The 23,220-nt window shown below is 41.9% G+C and overlaps 2 protein-coding genes across 5 annotated transcripts in view; both read left to right on the forward strand.

The window, feature by feature from the left end:
* The window catches only part of dnah2 (dynein, axonemal, heavy chain 2), a 46,147-nt gene extending 26,908 nt beyond the window's left edge, over window positions 1-19,239 (forward strand). The window contains exons 56-88 of the mRNA XM_058626253.1: window positions 6-173; window positions 300-460; window positions 878-1,017; window positions 1,655-1,787; window positions 2,533-2,672; window positions 2,971-3,181; window positions 3,291-3,407; window positions 3,587-3,728; window positions 3,936-4,105; window positions 4,213-4,329; window positions 4,498-4,662; window positions 4,763-4,885; window positions 5,008-5,156; window positions 5,366-5,432; window positions 5,626-5,776; window positions 5,871-6,019; window positions 6,133-6,266; window positions 6,526-6,670; window positions 6,815-7,014; window positions 7,439-7,565; window positions 7,971-8,157; window positions 8,609-8,757; window positions 8,907-9,090; window positions 9,518-9,708; window positions 9,903-10,094; window positions 10,180-10,364; window positions 11,194-11,428; window positions 12,033-12,184; window positions 12,440-12,554; window positions 16,338-16,514; window positions 17,017-17,091; window positions 17,805-17,955; window positions 18,136-19,239. Coding sequence (XP_058482236.1) covers window positions 6-173; window positions 300-460; window positions 878-1,017; window positions 1,655-1,787; window positions 2,533-2,672; window positions 2,971-3,181; window positions 3,291-3,407; window positions 3,587-3,728; window positions 3,936-4,105; window positions 4,213-4,329; window positions 4,498-4,662; window positions 4,763-4,885; window positions 5,008-5,156; window positions 5,366-5,432; window positions 5,626-5,776; window positions 5,871-6,019; window positions 6,133-6,266; window positions 6,526-6,670; window positions 6,815-7,014; window positions 7,439-7,565; window positions 7,971-8,157; window positions 8,609-8,757; window positions 8,907-9,090; window positions 9,518-9,708; window positions 9,903-10,094; window positions 10,180-10,364; window positions 11,194-11,428; window positions 12,033-12,184; window positions 12,440-12,554; window positions 16,338-16,514; window positions 17,017-17,091; window positions 17,805-17,955; window positions 18,136-18,290 — 5,057 coding nt within the window. The 3' untranslated portion in view covers window positions 18,291-19,239. The remainder of the gene's footprint in view (window positions 1-5; window positions 174-299; window positions 461-877; window positions 1,018-1,654; window positions 1,788-2,532; window positions 2,673-2,970; window positions 3,182-3,290; window positions 3,408-3,586; window positions 3,729-3,935; window positions 4,106-4,212; window positions 4,330-4,497; window positions 4,663-4,762; window positions 4,886-5,007; window positions 5,157-5,365; window positions 5,433-5,625; window positions 5,777-5,870; window positions 6,020-6,132; window positions 6,267-6,525; window positions 6,671-6,814; window positions 7,015-7,438; window positions 7,566-7,970; window positions 8,158-8,608; window positions 8,758-8,906; window positions 9,091-9,517; window positions 9,709-9,902; window positions 10,095-10,179; window positions 10,365-11,193; window positions 11,429-12,032; window positions 12,185-12,439; window positions 12,555-16,337; window positions 16,515-17,016; window positions 17,092-17,804; window positions 17,956-18,135) is intronic.
* Window positions 19,240-21,830: 2,591 nt separating this feature from the next.
* kdm6ba (lysine (K)-specific demethylase 6B, a) overlaps window positions 21,831-23,220 on the forward strand; it is an 86,013-nt gene continuing 84,623 nt past the window's right edge. For 3 of the 4 annotated variants that reach the window (XM_058623734.1, XM_058623739.1, XM_058623738.1), the window contains exon 1: window positions 21,832-22,339. The gene's annotated coding sequence lies outside the window, so the exon portion shown is untranslated. Of the gene's footprint in view, window positions 22,340-23,220 lie in introns of all 4 variants that reach the window. The other variant, XM_058623740.1, reaches the window with a different exon arrangement.

Consider the following 23,220-nt stretch of genomic DNA (forward strand, 5'->3'; position numbering starts at 1 on the left):
CACAGTCACCCGTATAGTGCGTGTGATCAGTCAGCTCAGGGGCAACATGCTGCTGGTGGGTGTTGGAGGCTCTGGTAGACAGAGCCTGTCCAAGATGGCCGCCTACATCTGTGAGTACCAGGTATTCCAGGTGGAAGTCACCAAGCAGTACCGCAAACAGGAATTTAGAGAAGGTGAGGTCAAACAGAAATGTAAGATTAGAACATTCCATATATTCACAGTGATTTCCGACTATTTAGTGTCAATCATGATCCACTTGAAAGTTGTAATAAATTGCCACTGCCTTTCTATTCATTCAGACATCAAAAAGCTGTACCGTTTGACTGGCGTGGACAACAAGCCTACTGTCTTCCTGTTCAGTGACACCCAGCTCGTAGATGAATCATTCTTAGAGGACATCAATAACATCCTGAGCTCTGGAGAAGTGCCCAGCCTCTACAAACAGGATGAGTTTGTTGAGGTCTGAATTGTGCCCTCAAATGTGCCCATTTAAATTTCAGGGCTTGTATATTTAGTTTATTAGCTACATGACGCCCAGTAGCATGAATGATTTAAATGAAATTAGTTTTAAGCGGAAGGTAGTAAATAAAATGATATACACTGAGGCTTTACTCACTGACTATGTACAGTTAGGTTTGATAGACTTTTTTAAACTGTAAGTATGAACTATGTGTACATGTGACATAGATTTTGTCATTGGAACACAATATTTGCCCCTTGTTTGCATTTTACAAGTTATCCTCACTATAAAGCTCCCATATGTGTTAAACTCATACTTTACTTTGAGACACATCTAGAGATCATATTAGTTTACATTAAAAACACGTCTCATTTGAAGTCTTATTCCACATTATGTATTCTATAACGGTACCTTTAGGTGTGCAACGCTCTGTTAGAATCTGCCAGGAAAGACAAGGTGGTGGAAACTCCTGACTCCATGTTCAGCTACCTGATAGAGAGAGTCAGGAACAACCTGCACATCGTGCTCTGTATGAGCCCAGTGGGAGAGCCCTTCAGGTAGAGTCTCACACTGTTTCCTGCATTGCACTGTCTCATCCAATACATCCTGTTTCACAGCATGCTCCCTTCCTATTTTCTCTTTATTCATCCTGCTTGTTCTGGTTTTCAACACACACATTAAACAGTAAATTTGAATTTCATGATATTGTAACATTTTCCACACAACAAAATATACTAAGGTACCAAAATAGTATCAAATATTTAACTCTTCCACACAGAGCCCCAAAATGCCACTGATACAGTGATAAATGTCTGCAGCAAGGACCTGAGACTTGCCATAAGTAAAAATGTATGGAAAAAAATACCCCACAAATACTGTATGTAGATGCTGTGACTGAGAGGACCAGCTGTCTGTACACATACATTCATCTTTATCACTGCTGCACATGTTCACAAGACATCCTCGCCCTCTGACCAGTAGCTGCTACATGGCTTCTAAACTTACTGAATCGCACTATAATTCTGGCAAAGTTTTAGAAATAACTGTAGAAGGTTTGTTCAAATGACAAGTGCTTTTGTGTCCTGCTGTACAAAACTAGCCAGTGAATTTCATCTTGTCCACAGGGCTGCATTAGTAATACATGAATACTATGAATCAAACAATTCAATTGTTGCTTGTCTGTTTTGCCAACAGGAACCGCATTCTCCAGTACCCTGCAATCGTCAACTGTACCACCATAGACTGGTTCTGTGAGTGGCCCAAAGATGCTCTGCTGGAGGTGGCTCAGAGGTACCTGGGCGGGCTGGAGCTGGGAACAATTGAGGGGGTGAGAGAGACACACACAAGCTGGTTTTACTTTCTTTGTGTGGACCCACACCCCTTCCCCTAAACGCATCACAACTAAATACCTAACCTAAACCTAATTCTAACCCTAACCATAAAACCATGTCTAAAATCCTCAAAAAGACTGTTAAAGTTTTGTGGACCAGCCAAAATGTCCTCACAAGTTCAAAATGTCCTCACAAAGATAGGTTTGCATGACAATTGGTCCACACAGCCTACACATTAATATCCTTAAGATTACCACCTTTATGTTACTGTGATGTCTGCCTTTAAAAGTCCAGTGTGTGACATGTAGGAGGGTTTATTGGCAGTCAGTATGTTTGTAAAAATATGTATTTGCTTTGAAATAAAAATTGTGAATTTTTTGTTGCCATAGAGAAGTCTTAAAGTCTGTACTTTGCCACCTTGCCATCTTACTCCACCATTTTCCAGTGCTGCCTGAAAAGGCAAACCAGCCAAATGGGCATTTTACCTTTTGAAGTGGGCGTTTACTACACACTAAGCTTAACAACCAGATCTCATTCACACTGGGGTTGTAATCATTTTCTTAAGGATTGATTTCAGCAGTTTTTAAAAAGTTATGTATACACAAATCGGCTGGTTTACCTGTGACCTGCACTAAACCCTGCTCTGACACTTAACATTGTAAATTTGTCTCTGCACCGTTGACTATCCTGTTAATAATTTTATTAAATTCTTATGTTTATATGTACTGTATGATGTTACAGATCCAGACAAAGGTTGCCAGTGTCTTTGTCACGACACACCAGTCGGTGGCACGGATCTCCAGTAGGATGAAGTTGGAGCTGAGAAGACATAATTACGTGACACCCACCAACTACCTAGAGCTGGTGTCTGGATACAAGAAGTGAACTTCCCTTTACGTTTCTCCTCAATCATGTTATTCTTTTTATCTTATCATACCACCATGTTTGTTTTGGAAGCCACATAGATAGTTAAACACTGAGGTGGCCCTATTATAAGATCTGAGTGTGAGTGTAAACACATACAGTATACATGTATATAGAAAAATGGTAGATGCTAGGAGTTTTTTGTGTGTTGCTCTGTATTCATCAGAATACAGAAAGGCCACAGTTGCCACATCACATGCCTATGTTCCAGTCACCTTGTCAGTTGTATGTGTGTGTGTATCTGCATCCGTCCAGGCTGTTGGCAGAGAAACGCAGTGAGTTGGGCGAGCAAGTGAGCAAGCTGCGTAACGGACTCTTTAAGATCAGTGACACTCGTGAAAAAGTGGAGGCCATGTCTCTGGAGCTGGAGGAGGCCAAGAAGCAGGTGGCAGAGTTCCAGAAACAGTGTGATGAGTACCTGTCCGTCATTGTGCAGCAGAAGAATGAAGCTGACAAGCAGCAGAAGGTAATTTACTTGGTTTAAACCCACCCGACGTATACACTCACCCTGCTGAGTTAATCATAGAAGCATTTAATCATCTGCAACTGATTGGTTCATGTTTGTGTGTGTCCAGGCTGTGGGTGCCAGCAGTGACAAAATTGCAGCTGAGGAGGTACAGTGTAAAGCCATGGCTGAAAATGCACAAAGGGACCTGGATGAGGCTCTGCCTGCCCTGGAGGAGGCTATGAAGGTACATCTCTGTCCTGCTGTCTATTTTACTTCAGCCACTCCCTTTGTAGTAATAATCTTTAACCTCACTGTATACTTGACTGATCCACTTCTGTCTGTCTTAAAATAACACCCAGCGAGCAGTATTCCTTGCCTTCTTACACCCACACAATCTCTTATTCATCCTCTTTTTGTACACAGGCCTTGGAGTCTCTGAATAAAGCGGACATGACAGAGATCAAGTCATATGGCCGTCCCCCAGCGTTGGTGGAGACAGTGATGCAGGCAGTCATGACCCTGTTGGGCAAGGAGCCCACCTGGGCAGAGGCCAAGAGACAGCTGGGTGAGTGACAGCAAGAGTGGTTGAAGTTTGTCAGTGAAACAGAGAAACTTGGAAAACAGATATACTGCAAAAATGAACACAGTAAATCCAGCAGTGTCAGGGAAAGTAGCATTTCTCACCCGCTGATCAAAAAGCTATAGAATTGTCAAACAACAATGTCCAAAACAAGGTGATTGAAATGTGAAATGCCTTGAAATGTTTTGACAGGTGAGCCAAACTTCATCAAAACATTAGTAAACTTTGACAAGGACAATATATCTGATCGTGTGTTGAAGAAGATTGGTCAATACTGCAGACAGGATGACTTCAAGCCTGAGATTATTGGTAAAGTGTCTCTGGCTGCCAAGTCCCTCTGCATGTGGGTGAGAGCCATGGAGGTAAGAGGTTGTCACAGTCACACACTTGCAATTAAATTATTTTTTGGAGTTGTTAGTTATTTAATGCTTTAAGACCAAGTCAGTGGATGTGATGACTCTTCCTCCAGGTTTATGGCCGTGTCTACAGGGTGGTGGAGCCGAAGCGGGCCCAGCTTAACTCTGCCATGTCCCAGCTGGCAGACAAACAGGCTGCACTGGCTGAAGCCCAGAACAAACTGCGAGAGGTATGGAGCTCAGATCCTCCAGCTGCCAGTCTGAAAGTTCTTTATACCTTTGCTCATGTCAAATCACTTTTATTTAGATAGAAAGGCAGCAGTAGTGTTATTGTTAGTCCAATTTACATACGACAGGACCATGCTAATGTGGTGCATGCGTGTGGTGTGTGAGAGCAGGTGGCAGAGAAACTCGATGAATTGAAGAAGCAGCATGCTGAGAAACTGGCCACAAAGGAGACTTTAAGGAAGAAATCAGATGAGATGGAGGTGAAACTTGACCGAGCTGACAAACTGGTGACTGGACTTGCTGGGGAGAGGGTCCGCTGGGAAGAGAGAGCTGCTGTAGGCCACACACGCAAAAAAAAACACTTAATTCAGTGTACAAAGTATACACTTGGACATACAGTATATTACCTATATAATGTTTGTGTGTATGCTTCAGGGACTTGAAGAGAACATGGGATACCTCATAGGAGACTGTTTGCTGGCAGCATCTTTCCTGTCCTATATGGGACCCTTCCTTTCCAACTATAGAGATGAGCTGCTCGCCATCTGGATGAAGGAGGTAACACGCAAACATAGCCCATGAAAACAAAGGTTGCCATGTACTTGTTCTCCCTCTACTGTTTGTAGCTTGACATTTTGTTCTTTTACCCATTCCCTTTGTCCCTCTTGCTCTCTGTTCAGGTTCGGGACTTAGAGATCCCATGCGCACCCGGGTTTAGTTTTTCAGTTTTTTTGTCCAAGCCTACAACAGTGAGGGACTGGAACATTCAGGGACTGCCATCTGATGCATTCTCTACTGAGAATGGGGTTATTGTCACACGCGGCAACCGGTCAGTTTGTGTCAATTTTTAATTAAATGGTTAAATAACTTTAAAGAGCAATTCATGTCACATTGTCTTTGGGATCATCATCCAGTTGCCTCTTTGTACAACTCTTGAACTCAGAACAGCTGTAGTCCAGTAGTGTAGTATGGATTTGGTTGTGCTAATTGTATGAAAGGTGGTTCATATTGTAAATACAAGTTTATTTTTCTCTGAAGATGGCCACTTATGGTTGACCCTCAAGGCCAAGCTCTGAAGTGGATCAAGAATATGGAGATGAAAAGAGTGAGTCTTGGTACAACCAATAGTTTCTCATCATGTTTGCAGCCTGCGTCTTTATTTCTAGTTGTGTTTCTCCAGCTGTACTTGTGTCTCTCTTACAAAGAGGTCAAATGACTACTTGATGGCATAAAACATTTACATAATTAATCGTACAATTATTCCCTTTCCCCCTATATTTATGTGTCGACATGTGCAGGGTCTGAAAGTGATAGACTTTCAAATGCCAGACTACCTGCGGGTGCTGGAAAATGCCATTCAGTTTGGGCATCCTGTTCTGCTACAGAATGTCCAGGAAAACCTGGACCCATCTCTCAATGCAGTTCTCAACAAGTCCCTAACACGGATAGGTCAGACACACACACAATTTTACACAACAACACAAGATTAGAAATTTGGCTTTGCTTGAAACAATATTTGTGCAATTAAATGTGCTTTTACCAGGTGGCAGGCTGCTGTTAAAACTGGGTGATAAGGAGGTGGAGTACAATCCAGAGTTTCGTTTCTACATCACAACTAAGCTGTCCAACCCTCACTACACACCAGAGATTTCTACTAAGACAACCATAGTAAACTTTGCTGTGAAGGAGCAGGTGTGTGTGGGCATAAAAGTGGTGAACTTTGTTGTATTTGTTCTGTAGCAGTTGTAGCAAAGCATGTGATGCTGTCTTAAATGTTCTATATTTGCAATAATGTGTGCTTGCAGGGACTGGAAGCGCAGCTATTGGGAATTGTGGTGCGTAAGGAGCGTCCTGAGCTGGAGGAGCAGAAGGACTCTTTGGTGATTAGCATTGCCTCTGGCAAGAGAAGACTGCAGGAGCTGGAAGATGAGATCCTCAGGTTGTTTGACTCACTGTGACTTGTCATATTTTCATTGTGCATTTTGTCTTTACAAATAAAAAAATATACAGTTAAGGTGAAAAATGTGATGGGGTTAGGGTTAGGGGTTAGGGCTAACCCAAGAGCATTTATAAAATACTTGTAGCATTGTTAAAACGTTTTTATTGACAATGCTTACAGTGGCAAGAACTTTCTCCAAGAACTACTGCTTTATTAGTACATTACACATGTACCTTACATTTTTGTAACACTCAACTAGGCTGCTGAATGAGGCGACTGGCTCACTGCTGGACGACGTGCAGCTGGTGAACACCCTGCAGACATCCAAAGTGACAGCCACCGAGGTTTCAGAGCAGCTGGAGAGCAGTGAACAGACTGAAATCAAGATTGACTCTGCGAGAGAGGTCAGGTTTAGTGACAAGAACTGCTGCTTTTCACCTGTTGTAAAAAATGAAACGTATAGTCTAATGAAGAAACTATATCTATGCTGCCTGTGTCAGTTTGTGCTTGAACATGTCGATGTAGCTTTAAGTACAGTCTCTTCACAGGCATACCGTACATGTGCTCAGCGAGCCTCCATCCTCTTCTTCATTCTAAATGACATGGGCCGCATCGACCCCATGTACCAGTTCTCACTGGACGCCTACATCAACCTCTTTAACCTCAGCATAGAAAAGAGCAGGCGCAGCCACAAGCTGGAGGAAAGGATCACCAACCTGAATGACTACCACACATATGCAGTATACAGGTGAACACAGACACATCAAAAGAAAACTTTTCATCTGCCATTTTTGGGAATGAATTCCAATTCTCCATTCTTATGTCCAGTAAAACAACCTAAATAACAAAGATTAAGGCCAGCAGTGTAAGAGTGGGTATGATCTAAGTGAATGAGTGAAAGGCAAAACTGTAGTATAAAGCAGTTTTTAGTGGTCACGTAGACTAGAAGAGTATCTATATTGACCGTTTCTCGATCTCTGTCACTTAAGATAAGAGGCATAAATATACATTAAAAAGCATAAAGATAAGATGAATGTAGTGAGACATCTGTAGCTACTGTCTTCCTAATTCAGATGTCATAACTGTTTTAACTAATCAATTCATTTATCCATTTAAATGATAAGTTAATGAATTAACTGACTAGCCAAACTAATTGATTGTGTTCTCTGCAGGTATGCATGCCGTGGTCTGTTTGAGGTCCATAAGCTTCTCTTCAGCTTCCAGATGTGTGCCAAAATCCTGGAGGTGGCTGGCAAGCTCAACATGGATGAGTACAGTTTCTTCCTACGAGGCGGACTAGTAAGAAAACATCCTGTCTTAATCTGACTATGTTGTGCCATGTAAAAAAAATGCTGGTAACGCTTTCTGTGAAGCCTGAAGTATAATTATTTTATCTTCAATTTCTCTCAATTTAATTTAACCTAAATTGTAAACGTTGTACCTTTTAAGATTGTGAAAATAAGGATGAAGCAGCAGAAAGGTGGTAGATAGAAGAAAAAGATGGAGTTCTGTTCGATCAAACTTTCAAGTGGAATGACCTCTGACCCATTAATTTGAAAATTCTGGGGACAAAGAAAGAAAGGCCTTCACATACATTTGAGTGGACGTGGAACCTAAAACTGTTCCACATAGGAGGGACAATTATAGTAAACACATTTGGAGCTTCACACAACCAAATGAATAACTGTTTGGGGTGTTTTTTAGGTACTTGATAAGAAGGAGCAGATGGACAACCCCTGCACCAGTTGGCTGGCAGATTCCTGCTGGGACAACATCACAGAGCTGAACAAGTTGCCCAACTTCCATGGTATCATGGATTCCTTTGAACAGTACCCTCGAGAGTGGAACCTTTGGTTCACCAGTGCTGAGCCAGAGAGCACCACATTGCCAGGTCTGTTAGAGGAGGTTTTTCTGCAACTTTTTTACAATTTGTTCATAGTAAGAAGAATTTCTGCCAAAATCTGTGAAGTTGAAGCTTTATTAAACAGAAGAGTCATTAAAACAGAAATTCTCAATTTATTTGAGTAAAACAGTGTCATGCTCTGTGTTGGCAGTATGTTGTATCCTGCTGTTATAAAAATGTGTTTGTGCTGGTATTTCTGAAAACTTCTGATCCACAAACGATTTGTTCACTGAAAAGAAAACTATGTTTGTTGGAATAAAGTAAAATAAGATATATTATGTCTTCTTTTACTTTATTCCATCACTAGAAATGTTGCCACAATCTCTGCTCAGCTGTTCCCATCATTAAATCCTATGTTCTCAACTCTTTTCACAGTACAATGGCCTTCTTCACCAATACATTCTCTCACTCTCTCCTTCTGTTATATTTTTTTCCTTAGCTGATTGGGAGAATAATTGTAATGACCTACAGAAGATGTTGGTCGTGCGCTCTCTGCGTCAGGACCGGGTCTCTTTCTGTGTCACCTCCTTCATTGTTAACAACCTTGGCTCTCGCTTTGTCGAGCCACCTGTTCTCGACATGAAAGCTGTGAGTGTCGGCTCTTGTCCATTTTACTTGGTCTCAATAGAACATTCAGAATCTCTTAAATTTTTATCACGCCATTATGTGAGTTACACCACTTTGGCTCATCCATCCTTCCTTTTCTTTCTTGACATTTGTCTCTGTCCTGTCCTCAGGTTGTGGAGGAATCCAGCTGTAGGACTCCTCTGATCTTTGTTCTGTCTCCTGGAGTGGACCCCACAGGAGCCCTGCTGCATCTGGCTGAAGCCTGTGGTATGAGCAAGCACTTCAATGCTCTGTCTCTGGGTCAGGGACAGGCCCCCATCGCCAAGAACATGATTGAAGAGGGCGTCAAATATGGTAAACATCATGACTTTAAATAAAAGTAGATAAATGGGTGATACCAGCTATCAACCATATCGGTGTCCACTTACATTACTGTCTGTTTTTCTCTAAATGGAAACACAATTATATTATGTGCTAGTGAAGGAGACATGAGACTGGACCTTTTTGCAACCAGCATAGTCACCCCTTGATGGCTAACTACTACTTTCTTTATACTACCTGAACTTAACTTTTCAAACCCGAAGATGACAATCTATGTACAACACAGCATGCTCTGTGCTTGGTCTCGCTATTTTCATCCATACATATCTTGAAATCTATACTGCTCCCTCTTTGGGTCACTACTAAATTGCCCGAACACACAAATGCAGTGAAACATGACATTAAAAACAATCTAAATAGTAATATCAACATGTCTGAAGCACTCCTCTTCTCTCCCAAGGTCACTGGGTATTCCTTGCCAACTGCCACCTCTCTCTGTCATGGATGCCCGAACTGGACAAGCTGGTGGAGCAGCTACAAGTGGAGGAGCCCCACTCAGACTTCAGGCTGTGGCTCAGCTCTTCACCACACCCCGAATTTCCAATAACCATCCTGCAGGCGGGCATAAAAATGACCACTGAGCCACCTAAGGTACATGTGCTCATATGTAGAGAGTTCCTGGCTGAAATACCGGCATGTTGTTGTGATATGAATGTGGCAACACTTTTAAACATCGATTCTTTGGATTTTGAGATGTATTTGCTCACATGTACTTCACTGTGAAATGTGCCTCCTACATTCTCCTCCCAACCCTTCCTAATGTTAGCACTGCTCACTGTCCTCAGGGTGTGAAAGCTAACATGAAGCGTCTGTACCAGCTGGTGACGGAGACTCAGTTCAACCGCTGCTCGAGACCCATCTTCTACCGGAAGCTTCTCTTCTCCCTCTGCTTTTTTCACAGCATCCTGCTGGAAAGGAAGAAGTTCCTGCAGCTGGGCTGGAACATTGTTTATGGCTTCAACGATTCTGACTTTGAGGTCGGGGGCTTCTTCTCTTTGCTTTATGAAATGTCTGCATGTTGACTTGAATTTACATAAAACCATCCACTTCATCTACATTCAGGTGAGTGAGAATCTGCTGAGTCTGTACCTGGATGAGTATGAAGAGATTCCCTGGGACGCACTCAAGTACCTCATCGCCGGGGTCAACTATGGAGGTCATGTGACAGATGAGTGGGACAGACGTGTCCTGACCACGTACATCAATGACTACTTCTGTGATGCTGCTGTCACTCAGCCATTCTTCAAGTGAGACAGTGAAACACACACACATAGGGTCAGGGAACAGTGGTAACATGTAACAATATATTATACATCATACACTGTGTTTCTATGTAAAACTCCCTGTTTGAAAAGACCTCACAGTCACGGAGTACCAGCACGACCAAGTGGACAACCAGATTATTGCAGTTTATGAACAACAATTACATTGTGGTATTTTTGGTGAACACTGACAAATACTTCTAGCAGTCGTTGTAGTAGTAGTATTTGTGCAAGTAATGAAACACACAACCACACTTTTTATTTCCAGTCAAATATTAAATGCAACATTTAGTGCATCAGCTCAAATTAACATTGATTACTGTACATGAAAAGGAAAAGCTTTATATCATTGTACTTTATAGTGAGAGTGAGTTATGTGGTAATTGTGTTGAGGGACAGTGTGTGTCCTTGTCCTGCAGCGCACTGAAAACACGACCACTTACTGCCGCTGCCCCCTTTAGTCCACATCACAGGAAATCTTGATTTAAATTCATAAGGTTTTCTGTTTGCTATTGTTCTTCAATTATTAGACTGAATTACATGAGATGAGTGGAAAATAATCTTTGCAGGGAAATCTGGTCATGGGTGACTGCATTGGCAGCAAATACATTTGGGAGAACAATAGCTCTACTACAATGTTCTGAAAATCTTGACAACAGAAAGAGTGAAGTATAAATATGTGCTTATGTAAAGTGTCATCTTTTCACTTTGCTGAATTTCCATATGCAAATGTGTGTGTGTGTTTCGGTCCAGAACATGCAGATGAGCTCCTTTACCTTTCATGTATTATTGACCTTGTTCTCTGCCATTTCAGGTTGTCCTCCTTAACCCCCTACTACATCCCCCTTGATGGACCCCAGTCCTCATTCAAGGAATTTATCAGCATGCTGCCATCCACAGAGCACCCTGAGGTGTTTGGTCAGCACCCTAATGCTGACATTGCTAGTCAGATTGCTGAAACGAGGACACTGTTCGACACCCTGCTCTCCCTGCAGCCCCAGGTCACCAGCCCCAGTACTGCAGGAGCTCGACCCAACAGAGAGGAGAAGGTGAGGTGGGAGAAAGTGGCATTAGATAAGATCTGTTTCTGTTGTTTCTTGACTACAAAACATTGTTGTAGTATATATTATTCAGGTTTAAACTATAAAATCACACTCAATTGGCTGCAGGACACACCCCAGGGCTTGACCTTCCTCAGGTGAGAGCATGACCTTATAACTAACCTGAATACAGATTATAGTCTTAGATTAGTCTTGGTCTTAATCAAAAAAAACAAAAAAAAACACCAGGCCCAATATTTTTGGTTTGTTGTGTGCCGTACATCTAACAGCCAGCAAACTGGAAGACTACTATATGTCCACTAGCTGAGGACAACTCAATCACTAGTTTTAACTCTTCTCAATCAATGTTAATTTTATCAATTAAGTTTCCATTCAGATGAAAAAATACGAACATGGCTGGTACCATCCAATAGGTGCCTGGTTGCAGGTGACGCCTGTAAATCTCCAGGTGCAAAACCTAAAAATGGCGCAAATCATGACCGGTTGGAATTTGTTGGCAACCTACATGTGCCCTAGTCTGGAGAACCTTCTGAGGACATTTGCCATCTTGTTCTATGTATGAAAGTGTTCAATGTTTCATCTGTGCTTGTAGGTATTAGAACTGTTGGCTGAGGTTCGTGGCAAGATTCCAGCTATGATTGATTACAAGGCAACAGAGACCCTCCTCCAGCACAACCCTTCACCTCTGAACGTAGTTCTGCTACAAGAGATCCAGAGATACAACTCTCTACTTGACACCATTATGTATGTGTTCTTTGTTTCTGTCCTAGAGATAACACAACATGCAACACATACAACTGAGATATATCAAACTGTACAAAGAGTTGGATTCCCACATAAAATGAAAATGCTACAGAGAACTACAATACTACCCTGCTTGTTTGTATCTCGATGTCTTAGCGCACACTGATTTCAGCATCTCCAGATTAGGAAGCAGTGACAAATAAAGACCTTCTTTAAAAGGGCTTAATGAACCAACTGTGTTTGTTTCTCTGTTAGTTTGTCCCTGATGGAGCTGGAGAAGGGAATCAAAGGCTTAGTGGTGATGTCACCCAGCTTGGAGGAGACCTTCCACTGCATCTATGATGCCCGTGTACCACCACTGTGGGAGAAGGTGCCACACACACACACACACACACACAGATCACCCACAATAATCTGTAATCTTCTTAAATACTGCTCTGACATTTTTTGTTACACAGATGTGTTTCATTAGCTTTATTCTCTCTTGATTGCGGTGTTCTCAACATCACACTTGTTATAATATATAAACTATGTACATATGCGTATGTGTGATGCACATGCAGTATGAGAGGTGAGACTGCCTGCCACCTTCCTTTCACCTCACTTTCACAAAGTGGGAAGACTCAAACTAGAAGATAGATGTGCCTCTACGATCAATTGCATCGAGATGGCACTGAGTGCACTGAAATAACACAAGATATAAAAGACCACAGTAAGTAAAGATTGAATTTCTTTGAGGAAGAATACTGTGATAAAGGTAGCAAAGCATAACGACTTCCAAGGTAAACAGAAAAAAACAAAAGTAGCCTTTATTGGCTTAACTTCACTGTATAATCAAGTATTGTCCAAATATTTCCCTGTGAGCTTCAGAGATCATGTTTCATGACATACACACAGTCATGTTTATTTTTCCATTACATATTCTGACTAAATTTGCAGTTCTTTCTCTCCACAACAAGTATGAAGGGTTTCTGTGGTGTGTGCTGCTATTTTACAGAGACCATTTAAATTCACATACAGAAGTTGTGCTCATTGATTTTTGTGATTGTGAGTTGAGCACAAATCCATTCTGTTCTCCTCAGGCAGTTCAGCAGCCACAGGCCTGTGTCACTGGTCTGTTAGTAAAGGTGTATTTAGCCATCATTATGCCTGACTGCACAGACATACATTTGTTGTTCTCCTCCACACACACACACACGCACGTAAACACACATGTCTGCACGGCTATTCTTATAAGGACTGCACTGATATTAATTCACTGGGACAACTTAAACAAAACCGTATCACTTACATTAACAACCACATTTTAATTCATAACCCTAACCTGAACCTAACCACAATTCACAATTCACTTTATGTGGACTTAACCAGAACCTGATATATGAGGTTCTGCCTCATTAGGACCAGGCTTGGGTCCCAGTGAGGACTACTGGACCAGAGAAGGTAACACACACACAGTGACGGGGCTCTGGCAGAGTTCCAGCTGTAATTTTGTCCAAATACTCCATTCTGGCTTCATTATCGTTGAGCCTCTCTTTACAGAGTGAATAGAGAACACAGGCTGCTGTCACTGTGGGTCAAGGGGCTGGAAAAGATTCTGGCTACTGCTCAAGTGTGTGTATGTGTGCACACATATGTGTCTACTGAGGAGTCTCACAAACTTCTTATATGGGGACCCGCTGATGATACAAAGATGATAAAACTATTACGAAACGTGCAAATAAGTGTTTTTATACTGGCATTTCTTTCACACCTAATATTATTTGGATTATTACCCAGACTGATTTAGGTCATTTTGTGACTTATAAAATGATGGACCATTCATGAAAGCAAGGACGCGCGTGTGTGTGTGTGTGTTTTTGTGAGTAGTAACTGCTCAAGTTAAGTGTAACTTCACCCAGTTACTAAACAAAGTGTGTTTCTGTGCCTAACTGTAGTATAACAGACTAAGTAAATCTTCCAAGGCCTGTTCCTGAGCTCATTGTGCTCTGGCCAGAAGCATATTACTGTGTGTGTGTGTGTGTGTGTTTCCTTTTTAGGAGTACAGTATTAGACAGCCATTAGAGCTGCTGCCTCCAGCTGAACTTCTCTTTTTTCCTGACCACTTGTAAACTAGACAACTCTTCTGTTTTTTCTAATTTTTCTATTTGTGGCTCTCATCCATCTCTGTCTTTTCTCATTCACTGTGTTTTCTGTTTCTCTTTTGTGTACTTTGGTTTCTCAGTCTCATCAGTTTCACTCCCTGTGCATCTCCCCCATCTGCTGCTCTCTCCATTCTGCTCTCTTCATTCTTTCGATCTCTTCATTTCACATCTGGTCCAGACAGCAATAACAGCCCCTCACAGGCTCCCTGCCCTCCTTATTTATCCATCCATCCCTGCATCCCTCTCTTCCCCGCCCCTCCTTGGCATGGCAGCCTGTCATTAGTTCTGAGCTCACAGACTCATGGCTTTAATTTTGGCCTGCCTGCCTCTCTCCTCGGCCATTTTGTATCTTGTTTCTTCACATGGTTCAGCTGACTGTGTGAGTGTTGAGGGGTTGTCAAGGGCATGTAGGGAGACGTGCATATTATGTGAATGTTTACAAGGCATGTACATGTCTCAGTAACCAGAGATACCGTCTCCCTCCTGGGTGGCAAGCATCTCAGTACACATGAATTGTTGGTGTTCTGTGTGTAAATAAATGTGTTTGTCAATAAAAGTCACTCCAGGCTTGTGCCTGCACATGAGAGTTAGGCAGATTATGGAAACAAACAATGTACAGATAAAACAGAAATGCCCATGACAAATGTGTCTTGAACAGAAGAAATAAATCAACTCCTGCCAGAGCTGCACAGGTGAGGATACTCAAGACCTGAGGCCCAACGAGCAGATACACTCACTTCAAAATATAATATGTTAAATTTCTCCAATAAAATGTCTCAAACTGACAAGACTGATGTTATATACAGTATCTTGTTACAATATGAAATAAAATTTTCTTTAAGTCTGTAGTAAGCCATATTTCTATTCAAAGTAGTCCATTACTTTGATTAGAAATATGGCTTACTACTGATTTAAAGCATTTTATTGTTTAATTTTGGTCCCCTTTTAATGACGCCATTCATGTTACTGTTTCTGCTATAACTTCCAAGACAAACATCAGTCAGGAAGGAAATATGACAACAGATACTGTGTTGTCTTTTATTTTATTTTAATTTATTTTGTTGTGTGCATTTGTCACTAATGGATCACTATAACTCTATTGCTATTTTTGCACCTTCTTCTGTCAATGCGCTCCCCATAAACATACACAAACTACAACAATTCCCATGATGCCATGCAGCTTTCCTAATGTCATCAAACAAAGTATTTTGTAGTTGTTTTGATTGAAAAATCCCTCATGGCAGAAATTATATACCGTGTGTTTAAACCTTCAGTTTAGGAGACTTGGCCTAATGTTCTGCTGTGGACCAGCTCACAGTGTTCAGACAAGGGTACCAAAATATAAAGAGTTGAAGAAAGTCATCAATATGATCTTTAAATAAAGATCTCTTGCTCTGAGAATGAAAAAAAAATCAGGCAAAGCATTAAATATACGTCCAATGAAAATTTGATACTGCTTAGATTTATGAATTTATGAATGTCGGACACTGAGCCAGCAGTTATGCTCAGGACCATCTCTTTTTGATACATTTGTTAGAATCAGTTAGCAGACTAATAGTAATGTAGTATTTTTTTTTCTTGCTTTGGTTTGTCACATATTTGTACATTTAAAGCATTATTTGGGTTTTGGACACTGGCACCTCTTTAATTCTATTTGACACTAGAATCTTCAAAAAGTATTTCATGAATATAATGCAAATAGTTACTTGAAGCCCTCAAAACTTGTAATCAGAATAAGTTAGATTTTTCTTTTAACCATGTGTGCTTAAAGTAATATGCAATCAAACTCAAAGCAAAAGCAGTCGTATTTAAATCGTGTATCTTAATTTTATTTGTTAGTTGCATATCAAATTTACCCTAGTTCCTCCTGTACTTTTTCCCATTATGTGAAGCTGCCAACAGCTGGAAGCATGAAATGACTGTACATTTGCCAACACTCTCTCTCTCTCTCTTTCTCTCTCTCTCTCTCTCTCTCTCCCCCCCTCTCTCCCCCCCTCCCTCTCCACTAGGCATACCCGTCACTGAAGCCCCTGGCAGCGTGGACCAGGGATCTTTGCCAGCGAGTTGATCAGTTTGCACACTGGTCGGAGACGGCTCAGCCCCCAAACTTGTTCTGGCTCTCTGGCTTCACCTTTCCCAATGGTTTTCTGACGGCGGTGCTACAGTCTTATGCTCGACAGCATAACGTGAGACATCACTTCACTGCATCCACACAGGAAGAGAGACGACTTGAAATGAATCACTAGGCTTTTGAAAAAGCATATTTGATTTCAGTCTGTTAGTGTATTGTTAGTGTGTGTACCGTTTAATCTTTACAGCACATATAGTGCAGACAATGTCATCTTCAGACGTACACTGAAGTGTCTCTCTCTCTCTCTCTCTCTCAATCTATATCTCTCTATATCTCTCTCTCTCAGTTTTGCAAATACAACCTGCTGAACTTTCTATTCCCTGTGTTTTTGGGTCCATACATCAATCGTTGCCTCTCGCAACCACAACTCCCACATTGACTATATTAAAAACTGATTCTCCTACATATACAGTGCATTCAAACTACTTTGAATGCATACTTTTCTAGTATGTCTCTATTTCAATGAACAATGATTTCTTTATTTAATATTTGGACTGGTTACTGTAAAAATATCTTATCAATCCTGCACTTGACACTGTGTGAAACTGTTTCTGCAGACGTCAGTGGACACGCTGTCCTGGGAGTTTATAGTATCCACTGTAGATGACAGCAACCTCCTTTACCCGCCCAAGGTGACTGACTCCCTGTACACACACATTTCCATAAAGGTTTCCATAAGCCAGCCGACGGACCACTTTCTCAGAGCCTTTCACTTTCCAGCTGTCATCGCCACTTTCCAAAGCATTTATCATTTCTACTGAAACAGTGACAGTGTTATTTTTCCTTAAAAAAATATGTTCTTTTTATTCAAAGCAGCACACTACTTTGTGCCCCTATGTCTCTAACATTTCCACAATCTCTTCTCACATTTTAATTTCTTCACGAGAAATTTTACAATTCAAATCTTGACAGTGGGGTCTTGTTGCTGCCACTGCAGAATTTCTGTCATTGTAACCTTTTGATTCTCAACCTCATTGTGTCACTTCCTCTGTCTAAACATATCTCAGCCTTTCCCATTCTTCTCCCTCCCTCCCTCCCTCCCTCTTTCTTTCCTCCATCCCCTCTTCTCTCCACCATCTTTCCTTTTGGCATTTTGGCATTTCTTGGTTTCTCTCTTAACTACTGCTTCCTACTCTTTTCTCCTCTTTGAGCCACTCCTGTGTCCCTCCCTTTGCCCTTTTGCTCTGTCTTTCTTTCCCTCAATGCTCTCTACTCATTCCTTTCCACCCCTCCCTCTCTTCTCCTCTCTCGGTTGCATTACTTAATTGGCATGGTTGTTTGTCATAAACATTTTCTTACAAGGCTTGAATACAAAATGTTACCTCCAGACCTTTTTACCCCCCAGGATGGAGTATTTGTCCGTGGTTTGTATCTGGAGGGAGCTGGTTGGGACAAGAAGAACTCAAGTCTGGTTGAAGCTGAACCCATGCAGATGTTCTGTCCCATTCCCACCATCCACTTTAAACCTGCAGAGAACCGCAAGAAGATGGGAAAGGGTGAGTGGTTTTGCGCCTTTTGGGGAATTTCCTTACTGCATCCCACTTACTGTTTTTCTCTCTGCAACAGTATCCTGCATTGCACTTTATAAACCCTGTTCCTCTGTCTCTTGTTTGTGTGTGTGTGTGTGTGTGTGTGTGTGTGTGTGTGCGCGTGTGTGTGCGCGTGTGCATGCGCAGTTACGTACCTGTGTCCGTGTTACTACTTCCCAGTGCGCTCTGGTGGAGCAGGACGAGCGTCTTTTGTGATTGGTGTAGAGCTCAAATCTGGAGCTGTGACGCCGGACCACTGGATCAAGAGAGGGACAGCACTTCTCATGAGCCTGGACAACTAAAGACCTTAAAGGTCCAGTGTGTAAGAATTTGTGATATCAAATGATAGAACTGTAGAGTTAAACAAAAGGAGGGACTCCTCCACTCACCCTTCCCTTTTCAAAGCACATCAGGAAACTTAGACATACATTTGACATAGTTTTTCTTCATTTTCACAGTAACGTCCACTTCGAAATGCAAAACGTACACAGTGGGTGGTTTGTCCTTTTAGGCTACTGTAGAAACATGGTGAAGATGATGAAAGATGATGGCCTCCAAAAAGCAAGTTCATCCCTTTAAGCGCATACAAAACTAAATGTATTCTGAGACTAAGAAACCCCACATTTTTATTTTTAAGTGATTCTAAACTTATACAAACATATTTATGGGTAGTTTATTACATTTCTGCCAATAAATCCTATTTAATTTTGTACACTGGACCTTTAACACATGCACTCTCACACATTGTCTCTGACACTCTGTTTATTATTTATTGTTCTAGCTGTTTTTTTTGTTTGTTTTTTTAAATATGATATTTCTACAGGCTACAAATAAACAGAAAAAATATGTCCTGTTACTCTTTCAATATCTTACATTGGGTTATACACCTGGGGTTTAGCAGCAAATGTTCTGAGTCACTTTGAAGCTGGCCAGACATGATTCGGGTAAGTTCTTTTTTTCTCTCTTTCCTGTCTGTCTCCATTCTGTGGTGTCAGCTGACCGATTATTCACTCCTCTCCACAGCGCTGCATCAGTGTTTCCATGCTGACCCCCTTTTATCCTGCTCAAACATACTGTACACTGGGAATAGTTTCCTACAGTGAAGTGTTTGGTTTTACTGGAAACTTGCTTCTCTGTAACATCTGGCTCAAGTGGCTGTCTGGTTATGTAAGTGCTGCTTGTGCTCATTGAATTCCTCGGTAATCTAATGAACTGTAATGCACCATCATCCAGTCTCAATAGGAGTGACATAGCAACTTAGTCGTAGACCCAATAACACCATCGTGAATTAGCGCTTCAGTTTTTGATTACATTCCATTTCCAGATTAATTTGAATAAAACCCATGATATATAGCACCTCTTGGGTTTGTGCCCTTATTGTTCAGACAGCATTGAAAAACAAAATCAGTTTAAATTGACATTCAGGCACATGTGCTTGAAAACACTGCAGTCAATCAAGGTGAGGCAAAGGATATTTTTATGCTAATGTGCATTTCCCCAAGCGGAAAGAGGACAGAGGCAGGGAGCAACTGAAGGAGAAGTAAAGCTATTCAAACAAATGAATTCTAATGAAGCTTCACAGACGAGATGTTTTAGAGTCGGTCAGTTTTGTGAGAGACACGGTCTGGACATTCCCCACTGGAAAAGGACTCAGCCCATACTCCTGAAAGAGAGGGAGAGAAAAACAAGAGAAGGAGCCCAGAGAAAATGAGCCGGGAGAAAGAATGGTGCAGTAATGAGAGAGGGGAAGCAAAGAGAGGGGGTGCCTGAGTTCAAGGTTGTATTCAGACTTAAGGATTGTCCCCCTGAAAGACCGAACACAGACTTCCTCAGGGTTTAAGAGCCTCTTTATCAGACCCAGGTCTGTGTGTGAGTGTCTCTGGTGGTCTCTGGATTGGTGAGCTACATGTTCAATTCAAATTCAAATTGGCTTATTCTCAGGCCTGGTTGTAACTAAGGATGTTGGACCATGGAGTCAGTATTTTATGGATTAAAAACATTTTAGATGAATATATAATGTGGCCGTGTCAGATGTGTTAAATTAGTCTTTTCCACGATCTAAATAAAGTATCCAGAGTTTTGTGGCTTCTTGAAAACGGCGCTGTCATCACACAAAATTGCAGTGCTTATCGTTTTGTTAATGCCAGCCGGTACTTGCATTCCAACAGTGGACATCTTATTTAAGCTCTTATTTAAAACTTTTCATATCATGAGGTTTGTTGAAGCCAACTTCTTCCATCTGCTTATCCACTCTGAAACAGGCTCCCTACATTTTTTGAAGGAATGTTGTGGACATGTATAGGATGTCAGTGATGATAGGACTGTCGTGGGAAGGATCTGGATTTTAAAATTTAATAACTTTTTAAAAGTTATCTGCCACTTTAGTCTACAAGTGATTTGACACATGTCTCCGTGTAGTATTGCAGTATTACAGTATTTCTTAAATTTTACCATGGTGCAAAGGCATTTCGGGGGGTCTGGGGGCCCCAGACAAAAGGGTCCTGGGGGGCCCTACATCAAGCTAGAACAAACCCCCATGTCACCTCGAAATTGAAAGCAAGACCCCGTTACGTTGCTGTTCATGCATTTATAGCTGAGATAGAAGTTATTATGTCGACTGATTTTAGTCTGTATATAAAAATAGACACAGCCTTCCGGTTTGAAAAGTGAATCCTAGGAAGTAGGACAGAAGAAGCAGGTAGCCACCAGGGGGCAATTCTGCTGGCTGCCAAAAGAGCTGAGTGGAGGTGTATGTGAAAATAAGCCTACTTCTTACCAGATTTATAACAGAAAACATTTTCCTCAGGAGTTACTGTCTCAATCTCAAGGTTCCGATCTTCCTCATTAGAACATCTCAATTTTGAAAATGATGTTCCTATTTAGAGGCAAATGGAGGATAAAGTGCAGAATTTATTGTGAGTGGTCAGCAGTTTGATTGACAGCTGGTATTGTCCAATAGGTTCCTGGTTGCAGCTGATGTTTATGAATTTCTGGTTTGAAAAACTGTCATGGTGCCAGTCACATGTAATTGTACACAGTGGGAGTTTGTTTTTGAACTGTAAGACTGTGACCATTTTCATATCTGCTGACAAAAAAACTGATGTTAGCATTTCTTTTAGCAGGTCTCCTGGAAAAATGACCATAAAGCCATTTTCAGATGTGAAAGTGGAAAATGTATGAAAAATTATATCTGGACTCTAGAGTTTTTGTTCACACAATATGATGAATACAGTGATGTTTTATAAAGGTTGAGGCTGTCTTTTTTGCAGACATTTGTGTTCTCATTTACAGCCCCTGGGCACAATCACAGGGAAATATCTACACTTCAGAGCCAGTCTTAAAGCAACTTTAGATACTGAGCTGCATTCTGTGGCACTTTCTCAGCTTGGAGCCCAGGGCAATTGTCTGGTTTACTTACACTGTTGCTACGCCCTTGTCACTCTTGTCAATGTGCAGATGGGGATCACCTGAATTCAACACTGAAAGTAAACTAGTTTGGATAGTCTCGTTTTTTTCTCTCACGATTACAAGCGTAACTTTGATTCCTCAAGTGGCCCCTTCACCACAGTGACCACTTCCAGCTGAGAACTTGACTCTGGAGCCAAACTGTTATCAGAGAAAAACCTGGGGTCCAAGTTGTTCTCAACTGAAAAGTAGTTAATAATGGAATTTGGGCGAGTTGCAAGCTCAGTGTGCTTGCCAGTGACTGTGGAGGCGGGGCAGCTAATGTCCAAGACTCTTCCACCGAAAATAAACCTGCATGAGGGAAGAGAGAGGGAAGGAGAGAGAAAGCGAGAGGAGGGAGGGAGGAGGAGGAAGGGAAAGAGCCTTTCTACGGGGACAGGAGGGAAAGAGTCTCCGTTTCAATGGAATAAAAACTGCGCAGTTTCTTGAAGGACTGCCCGCTCGGATCAGCGGTGGACCGTTCCTCTCTGTGTGAAATGGATCTCAGTTGTGTTTTTGGATGATTAAGGTGTCCACTGCAACCAATGCTGCCTTTCAGGCTTCTGAGGAGAAGCTGCTTTTTTTACCAGGTGGTCTTCAGGGGGAGGAAGAGCAGCTAAAAGAGCTGTGCAATCGTTTAGAATGACTGTGCAGAGATGCAAAGATCAGTGATGAGTCTATCAGTCATGTTGTGGCCAGCGGGTGAACAGCCTGCCGTGGATGTATGTGCGTGTACAGCGCTCATGGATGTTGAATGGTGGGGTTTTTTTTGGGAGAGAGATTTTAGGGGGCTGCGTCATCCGTGGCTGCGAGAGGAGATGGACTCTCCTGCACATTCACCACACTGTTTAAACAGCGACAGGGATCACGGCGCCTCCCCAACATATTTGGCATTCTGCAGGAAAAGGTAAGCATGATGTTGACACAGTATCAGAGTCTGATCATGCAAACACGCTGACATGTGAGGCTGCACCGCCTCTCTTACCTAATAACTGTTACAGTGTATCCACTGGGACTCCATTGAAAACAACCTCAACTAAAATGTCTTCATGCTGTAATTATTATTAGGAGCATCATTGCAGCTGCAACACAAGACATTATTCTGCACATCACAGCCATAATTATGGATGTGTTGTGTGTTTTTTGTTTGTCTGTCTGTACATGGCTGCTGATACAGTGTAATATATGTGTAACTTCACATGAAAATGGCTGGTATAAGTTTGTATTCTGCAGCAGCGTCTTATCACCGCTGCTGCTGGCACATGTTTTCACCACAGATTCACTTGGTGATGTCATGTTTTTTTACGGTCAGGAAGGAGTAGTTTACGGGAAGGTAGCTCCAGAGTTGGCGATGTCGCAATCGCCCTCGCATGATCTCGGTTACGCGTTTATAACTGCACAAAAAAAGGCGACGGAGCGCGTCCGTGGGTGTGATAAGAGTGCGCGCAGCGTGCCATCGTGATATCGTGCCACCGTGGGCTGAAGAGCGGCCACGGTGAATGAAATGTGGACTCGCCGTTGGTGGAGAAAGGAGTGTCGCATTTTCTTTCAGAAATGTCATGTGGTGAAGTTGTGGCGGGTTCTCTCTACTATTTCCAGGAAGAGCGTTTGAATTTTTTTCCTTGGATTTTTTTTCTGTCTCCACCCCTCTGCTGGCTGTTCCTGCCGCACTTCGGACGAGTGGCCACTGGGTGGCGACACAGGACAGTGAATTCGTTGCATGAAATCTGCTTGTATGAAATCTGGTTTGATCGGAACGATTAGGGAGCGCCCATAATCATAACATCA

The sequence above is a fragment of the Solea solea genome, chromosome 3, assembly GCF_958295425.1.
Source record: "Solea solea chromosome 3, fSolSol10.1, whole genome shotgun sequence".
Classification (NCBI taxonomy): Eukaryota; Metazoa; Chordata; class Actinopteri; order Pleuronectiformes; family Soleidae; genus Solea; species Solea solea.